This window comes from Rhododendron vialii, chromosome 5a (assembly GCF_030253575.1).
Source record: "Rhododendron vialii isolate Sample 1 chromosome 5a, ASM3025357v1".
Classification (NCBI taxonomy): domain Eukaryota; kingdom Viridiplantae; phylum Streptophyta; class Magnoliopsida; order Ericales; family Ericaceae; genus Rhododendron; species Rhododendron vialii.
Window position 1 is genome coordinate 10,452,066 of NC_080561.1, and position 9,193 is coordinate 10,461,258.

At 36.0% G+C, this 9,193-nt stretch overlaps 1 protein-coding gene across 1 annotated transcript; it reads right to left on the bottom strand.

The window, feature by feature from the left end:
- Positions 1 to 222: 222 nt before the first annotated feature.
- Positions 223 to 2,952, bottom strand: LOC131326917 (uncharacterized). The gene is made up of 2 exons (XM_058359829.1): positions 2,437 to 2,952; positions 223 to 1,287 (listed from the first exon to the last, which is right to left on the bottom strand). Exons 1-2 carry the CDS (start codon positions 2,842 to 2,844, stop codon positions 259 to 261), a joined length of 1,437 nt encoding a protein of 478 aa, XP_058215812.1. The 5' UTR covers positions 2,845 to 2,952; the 3' UTR covers positions 223 to 258.
- Between the last annotated feature and the right edge of the window lie 6,241 nt (positions 2,953 to 9,193).

The window sequence follows — 9,193 nt, forward strand, 5'->3', positions numbered from 1 at the left end:
ATTCGTGGATGTGTGGACTAATCTCTTCTGAAAATATATTACCAAACACAATTCATAACAATCCATTGAATGTAGCAAATCATGATTGTCACATATTCAAGCATACATGAAAATTCAACCACGATAGTATAGGATAAAAGGGCACACAATCCTAATTTTTAAAGTCCAAAAACACCAACATGGAAAACATATATCAAACATATTGCCACTACAAATTAAAAACAAACATAGGTGCTAATGTTTCCAATAATGAAATATTTAAATCTGAGGGGGCGGGTGCCAAGGAGGGAGAGTCTCAGTTGGGTTGCCTTGTTCGCATGATTGTGCTAACATTGCCTTTGTATGCTCCCGTTGAGCGAAAGCAATCCTCTGTTCATCATTTCGCAAGCCATAGAACACATCCATCTTCATGGGATCATTGGACAAGCAGTCAACAAGCCACCAATAGACCGGGGGAACGGGTTCTTGTTGGAAATACTCCATTTGACCAAGGATCTTCATTATGTCCACCATGTTACATCCGTGCTTAATCACGGATCTGTACTGATTCTGCCTCGAAATCATGGTTTCCAAAATGTTAGTCATGGACTGCGAGAGAGCATCTGTCCTGCTTGACGTGCTTTTCTGTTCCGTTCCACTTGAGTTGTAACCGGGATATATGGGCATAGCTCTCAAAAAAGGGGGGGTGTTTGTACTATGTTCAGATAAAGGGGGGGAGCATCTGATTTCGGGTTGAGGGCAAGGGAGGGTACTTGTTATACCAAGGTTCCAAAAAGGGGTGGTGTGTGTACCATGTACATGTTGAGGGAAAGGTGGGGGACTTGTTCTAAGATGTTGACGGAAATGGGGGGTGTTTGTGGCAGCATGGTGAGGGAAAGGAGGGGTGTTTGTGCCACCATGGTGAGGAAAAAATGGGCTGCTATGGTTGCCATGTTGAGGGGAAAAAGGATTGGTTGTACCACCATATTGAGGGAAAACGGGGTTGCTAGTACCTTGTTGACTGCAAAAGGGGGTTCCCCTACCATGTTCAGGGGTTGTGCTTGTATATTCACTACCAATTTCCTCTCCGCTTTCTATTCCAACCATGTTGCCCTCACCATCCGTATCAGTCCGGTCGTCATTGTCGGTAGTCAAAGCTCGACAACCATCTGCAAACATACCAAGCTCCCCCTTCGCTCCCAAAGTGCATTGTACTGAGCCAGTGGCTATAACTTCTTCGAATACCCTTTGCATCAACTCCTCATGCTCCAACGGATGGTCGCGGAACTTTGCCACAGATTCATTTTGCTAGAGAGACACACCAAAACATAAATACATATAGCATGACATAGATAAGTTACACATAGAAAACATCTCTGTTGTCAATATAATGTAGTGGCAAAAAAGGCAGTGGCAAACACGTAAACCATCACTATAATGCAGTGACAATTTTTTTAATGCATTAACAAATAAAGCAATAAAAAGTTCAGCATAATGGCAAGGTAACTTCATGATAGAGTTCACATAAGACATTCACATAATTAAAGTAAAAAATGCAATCTGAGAAGTATAATTCTATGCTAAAACAGAAATGTTTAGGATAGAGTATGACCTGGTCAATGATTTTAACTTGTGGGTGAATAATATTGCATGCATTGTACCATGTTTTTATAACCCCGGGCGAGATGAAAAAGCAAATGACATTCTTAAAAGCCTGAAAAGGCTGCAAAAGGTGAAATGGAAAATAAAAAATCAAGGCCAACACAGCAGACAAATCTATTGTCCGATTGCCTTGTTCCTCCTTTTACATAATGGTCCTGGAGCTGAAAATGGGGGCAGGGTTCACTGTTTGGCATGTGAATTCTGATCCTTGAATACCATTATTGATCAAAAACATGTAAGGCATGGCAGAGTTCACTGTTTGGCTTGTGAGCTTTGATCCTTCGATACTATTTTTTTGGTCAAAAACATGTAAAGCATGGCAGACTTCACTGTTGCCATGTGAAGACTAGACAAAAGTAGCGGGCAATCAAAGATTTACCGCAAGGCAAAACAGAAAATAATTTGGCACCATTACTTTAATCAGCAAAAGAATTGGAGAATTGGAGAAACCAGAAAGGGAAAAACATAAAACTTCGTCTTATAACATAGAGACCAAAGAAACTGTGCTAATTTTAGATATATTAGACTGTGGAAGAGAGGAGCTAGAACTTGCAAAATGAATATTTTATCATTGAGAGATTTGTCTTTCCTTACGTTGCTTCACCTAAATTGTTAATTAAGTAAAAGTTCTAATCTGTTGTCATGCACATATGTTATACAAGAAAAACATATAAAAAGGTTCTGAATTGGAGAAAAAGTGTTTAACCAAGTAAAAGTTCTAATCTGTTGTCATGCACATATGTTATGCAAGAAAAATAAATGAATAAAAGCTTTTAGATTGGAGAAAGTGTTTACCGCAATTAGGTTAGCCCAAAAATGGTCAGGTGTTGTAAAAGTACCCGTGACTGGATTCATACCCAGGCCTGTTGCACCTTTTCTAGAATCAGCCAGTAATATCCATGCCTGCCAATCCCGCTTTAAGACGCCATACTGATTCTTACATTGTTTGAGATTGATCACTTCTCCAGTCCTAGCGCTAATCTTTGCAGCAATGTTGTGCAGCGAATTGTTGGAAAGTTGTGTCATTCCCTTACCCTCAGCTTCAATCTCCTTTATGGCTAGCTGTAAGAACAGCCTTGTCATATGTGAATCCCAATTAGCTCTTCCGGGTCTGTATGTTCTGGGAGGCATAACCCCAAGGCGATGAGTGCCACTTGGTGCTACCTTCTTCCCAAGGTTCATCCTCTTACGAAGGGACATCATGTCTTCACGTATATTAAACAAAGCAAAAAATATAACAATATTACAGTTTACTATGTGGTATAAATCCAATGTAGCCACAAAATTAAAAGTTACGAAAGATAAAAGGAGATATAAAACATCAAACAAGTATTAACTTTTTCATACTATGCACCTTAAGTCACAAGTTGATTACATAAATTTAGGCACTTTAACATAAGGCACATTACAAGTCAAAAGTCGATTACCAATATTAAAACAAAAGGATTACGAGTCCAACTATGGAACTACGTCAACAAGTCAGGTTCATCTAGGCAAACTTAAGACAAAGCAACAATAGTTGGACAACTCCTATGGCAATCATGACTGTCTGAAGTGTCCTCACTAAGTTGAGAATCTCCCGATTTTCAGCCTTGAGGTTTGCGATGTCAGCAATCAACGTAGGGATGACAATTGAAAGTTCGAAAGGAACACCATGTATCTCATTCGGACGTGGGACAAAAGCGTTGCTTGGAAGAGACTCGTCACACCACCCATTCCATTTTTCGCAAGGCTAGTTGTTGTAGTAGAATGTTAGGGTTCAGTAAAAGTATTTGTAGTAACTATATTTATGCTGAATTTGACAAGTTAAGGATGAATATATTATATGTACATTTATTGGGTTATTCGGACACTTAAAGTAATGACGTCCAGGATTCTCCAATGATCGCGAGGTTTGACAACACAAGGTCCAGATCCACACCAACCACACACTCGCTGCATCAAACCAGAATTGGGGGAGGACCTGTTTGAAGCCATTGATTCTGATTTCTGTTGGCTTTAACATTTATACAGAAACAAAATCTATATAATTTTTAGATACTTCATTTTTTTCTCTCCACACCCCTTTCGCATTTGATGAAACTACAAACACATCAAAATGCTATAAGTGTCATTTTAGCATCGCTCTCACAAGGGAAAAAATTTGGCAACTGATGTCAAATTATTTTCTTTGAGTACCTTTTTGGAGTGAGACCCTCATTCTTTGCCAAAACTTGCTAAATTACAAAACAATTAAAGAAATACCTAAGTTTGACATAATGGTTGCAGCCTACATCTGAAAAAATCTAATTTTCGTATGCAAAATTATCATGTAAGCCTTCAGACAAAATTTGACATTCCCATTTGTTAAGCCAAGATTGGAGATGCACCCTCAAACAAAGTTCTAGGTTTTGTTTGCATGATTACTTTTGAAATCGATTTATAACCCAAAGCAGAAAAGGAAAGGAAAAGATAAAAAAAAAAGTGCTGATTTGTTTAGCATTTTCTTTTCACATGGTCAAATTCCTCTAATATATTAAAAACCCTCCGTTGCCACCGACAAGCATCTAGCCATCTATTAAAAAAAATTGCCGCCAAGAAGCTTATCCAGAAAAAAAGGAAAAAAAAAAAAACAATGCGACAGAAACAAACATCTTTGCAGAAATTATGCGTAACAAATGAAAGTTTCACATAGCGTCATTCTCACAGAAATACAAACAAACACAAACATTATATACATCAACTTGGACGAGGGTTTGAGAACTCACCGTCGTGTGTTAAGAGAGGGGGCATAGGTAGGACAAATATGATCTGCCTTCGAAAAACTCTAAGGTGGAAGTTCTTGCTACCGTGTAGGGTTCGCAATCGGAGGAGGGGTGATGCCGGAGGGGAACTTCTTGTGTCTAATGGGATTTGGAGATGGACAGAGGAATTGTTGGGTGGAGGAGATGTCGGTTCTGTGGAGAGTCGGTAAGGAGGAGAAAAGGGTTTAGAGTGTTGTGTGGCTACAGTAAAGGATAGGGTTAGAAGGAGCCCGAATAAGAACTTTTGTCAGGGTATTTTGGTAGTTTTCCCTTCTGTAGGGGGCCTACGTAGGATTAGCTATGTTCCGTTTTCAGGAAGAACTTTTAGGCTAGCTTATTTAGCCGAACCAGTGTGGCTTTTTTAGCCTAATTTGCCGGGAAAATTGGCTTAATTTTTTAACCGAACAGCCCCTTGATAGAAGCTGGTGGGCTTTACCTTATATATTACAGTACTTTAACCTTTACATATGCTTTCAATATGGGATCCCACAATGAGCATGGAATTTGGGCATCGGATATAGAAGGAGCACCACCGATCTAAACCCAATCGGTTGCAATCACTGACTACATGAATGGGTTTGGATTGTAAAAAATGATTATTTTGCGTTGCATAAAAAATAACATGATAGATAATCATAAGAAAGAATTTGGGTTTTGTTCGTTTGATAACTTTGGGTATTTTAGTTTTGGCAGTGAGTGGAGAGAGAAATAATGTAATGATTGAAGAGAAGGGTAATGAGTGGAGAAAAGATAGAGAGAGAAATAAAATTAATAATTAGAAAAATAGGGTAATGAGTGGAGAAAAATATAAGATAATGATTAAAAAACAAAGTTAAAACATCAAAACGAATAAGGCCCTTGATTCTTATTTAGGAGTCCCTAAACTCATTTGGACCCAACTCAAAGGGTTGGGCTCCACTTTAATTTTGGCCCAAAGTCACTAAAAGGCTCTTGAACAAAATTCTACTATTTTTCAGTTTACATTGATATCTAAGACCTTGTTCGGTTAAAGGTATTGGATTTTGAATTCTAATTATTATTCTATATTTTTTAATTTTTTTTAAAATTTTTTTTTATCTCTCTCCAATAATTATTCTATTTTTCTTTACAATCATTACCTACAAATTCAAATCCAAAATTCTAAAACAAACGGGGTCTAACTGTCTATCCAAGTGTGTGACATCACAGAATTACGCACGCACTTAATGCACGCTCACACATATGGGCGCACTGTAACATGGGTGTTCTTTCAGTGGTTTTCAGGCCTTTTGATTATTGACAGATTTACATGTCAATGCTCACTTAAATCCAAGTGTGTGACATCACATATTTGTTACAATTTCCACGTTAAAGGTTGGTCTCTTAACAATCCAACAAAATGCGACAGTTTAGCCGCGTGGGCACGAGAAAATAACTAAAGGACTTATCTCTCAAGAGGTAAAAGGTTTGAATCTCATGAAGGTCAAACATTTCAAATCTCTGAGCCACTGGAGGTTTGCCCGACCATTAACTTCAGAATTTCCAAATTATTAGAAGTGCGTGCAAACTGGCCTGAACATTCGATTGTAAAAAAAATTAAAAGAGAAACTGTCCGACAAATTTTTTTTGTTCTGGGTAAATTTCATTGACCTCCCCTGAGGTTTTTGACACGAACAGATACCTCCCCTGAGGTTTCTGAAATAATAGTGCCCTCCCTTACTTTTACTGACATTGTGACAAGTCCCCCTTCTGTTAAATTGCTTGCAAACGGTGTTAAATACACAATAGGATGACAAAATTGCCCTTGTTTAATGTGTACTACCTCCTTTTTGCACTCATTCTCTCCCTCCTTGTTTTTTCCAAATAATTTTTTGTTTATGGAGAGCAAGACTAAGAATAAAACTATTAAAGTAATTTATTTTTCAAACTCACACTATAGAGGTACTTAATTCTTATAATCAGAGGGCCTTTGGACTAAATTATTTTTTGGTAGCAGTTAGTCTATTTAACTTTTAGTTATCTTTTATGATAATTTTACGTCACATCTATCGTCTCAGCGAGGGAAATCAAAAAAGTATAAAAATATAGATCAAAGTTAAAAAAAAGTTTATATAAGATGACGCTAAAGACACTAAAAGATTATTTTTTGTCTTTTTCAAACTTTTTTAGTCTTTAATTAGTGTACGTTTTTCAACCTTGATCGATGTTGTTACACCTTTTCAATTTCTCTTGTCAACACAATTGATCAACTTTGAACTAATTTTACATATATATCGTATGTTATAAAAATATAAAAGGCCATATAAGTAATTAAGTTTTTCAATTAAACCATTTGCAAGAATAACTGTTTAGTGTAGATGCAGGAAATGCTCTCATATGTTGTGGTATAGGAAAACATCAAACAAATGCACTTAAAATGGGTAAAAATTATTTCTGGCTCAACTTTGATTTCATGTGACTTTTTTTTGGTTTTTTGTGTCATACTTTATTTCCATATTAATATAACTGGGATGATCTTTTGCTTGAAAAAGAGAGAGGTAAAAATAGGCATTCCAAATTGAGGGTACAATAAATTTCAATAGAAAAGAAATTGGAAACAACCATTATAGCAAAGAATTTGGTTTAGTTTTTCACTTGAACGGTCATTTTTCTTAGAAAGTATCTTGGGAGGTGAATTTAATAAAGTATGATTCAAGTGATGTATTTAACAAGCAATTATGTCTTTAACTGGATTATTGATGAACAATAGTTAATTTGAGTGGATTCTCTATATATACTATGTATTGCCAATACATCTTTTAAAATAAAAATTAACATATGGATTACTTGTGTAATTGATATTGGTAAAAAATAACAATGTGAGTTGATGTGGAAAAAAACAATGAAGTATATTTCACAGATTTAACAAATAATATAAAACTAAGAGTTATAGTAGACCATATAAGGTAGAGGGTAGTATTGGCATTTTCAAAGCAAGACAGCCATGACATCACCATTCCCAACCTATTTTTGTCAAATTTCTGACGTCTAGGTGCTGGAGGGGGGAATCATGACAATGTCGGTAAAAGAAAGGGAATGCAGTGCTATTTCAAAAACCTCAAAGGAGGTCAGTGAAATTTACCCTTTTGTTCTCCATTGGTGAAAAGACCCTGCTTCTAATCCTAAAGATTGATGCCTTTAAAACTGTCTTGGAGGATAATATGCTAATAATTTTAAATAAGTTCGGATAACAATGCACATTTCATTAATATTAAGTAATACACTTTCACAAAGATAATTGATCAAATAAAGTAACAGCAAGTTGCAGTTCAAAAATAAATGAAATAAATCAAGCGGAGTACTAGAATTTAAATGTTTTCCTCATGTTGTATTAGCGCTGGAGCGCTGTCGTTTTCATTTAGATTTTAGTACTATACTAAGGTCCCATTTCCGAAAGGGAAATAAATACTAATTTTTTAAGAAGGTAATTTCTAATTCAAAAATTATGTGCTTACGCAAATAATTTTCATATCAATATGAATCTTGTTTAATAGATCTAATTGAGATCTTTTAAACGGTGCAAAAAAAATTAAAAAATTATTTTTCATTTATATTATTTTTAAATTTAAAAATGCGAAATAAGTACTTATTTTTTATAAAAGTGTTCCGGAACGGAGCCTAACTTTCCCTATCCCTTTCCTTTTCCCTCTCTGTGAATAAGTTGTCATTGACGCAGTCATTAAACGGATTAATCATTTAGCTTAATTAGCCCGCCCACGTTAATCACATCATCTCGATAAATGGTAAAAACGAACCCTCTAATCTAATCCCCGAGTAATCCACCGAGTGCGCCCTCCATCCACTTGACCAGGTCCATCCCATTAAAACCCCACCAGTGTCCAATCACCGAGTGGACTCAGATCGTTGTTTTATTTTATTATGGGCCCACCCTTTCCAATTTCCCTCTCCTTATCCGTGTCTTCTGTCTCCCTGCGGAATCTCTGGACAAGATTTTCTCTGCTAAAAATTTTTGTGCCGAGAAAATTTTTAATCGTTGAATTTAAAATATTTAAAAAATTATATAATTTAATGGCCGAAAATTTTTTGGTACAGAAGTTTTCGAAACATTGGAGATCGGACCCCGGATTTCTCAACACACAATCTCTCTGCGCATAATCCACTCAGTGGGACGGAAATTATTCAGCGGGGCATATACGCGCACATGTTAAACATGGGGCTGAAAAGAGAAAAGCTTTCTTGAGTTCACTCCAAATTGAGCACATGCAATTATTATTGGTTTTCTAACTTTTGCCCAGCGGAGGATAATACACAAATAATTTCAAAATAAGTTCGGATACTAATACATATTTCATGTATATTAATATACTTTCATAAATATCAATACATTTTTTACGAATATCAATACATTTTTTATCTATTATCCTTCACTCTATTATCCTCCACCCTAAGAGCAGAGGATAATACACAAATAACTCTAAATAAGTTCGAATATCAATACATATTTTATAGATATTAATATACTTTAATAAATATCAATACTTTTTTTTACGAATATCAATATATTTTTTACTGTATCTATTATCCTTTTACCCTAATGGCGGAGGTTCGCATTTTTCTATTACTATTTGGCAAGTTCACTGTTTACTAGGATCTTTAGTACACGTGGGGGACCATGAGGAGCTCTCCTTTGAAGCATGAGATGATTGTGACTCGGACCCGCTGCAATGTTGTGAATTTTTTTTTTGTTTTTGAAAAATTGTAAAGAGAAAAAATATAATTAATTAGACTTT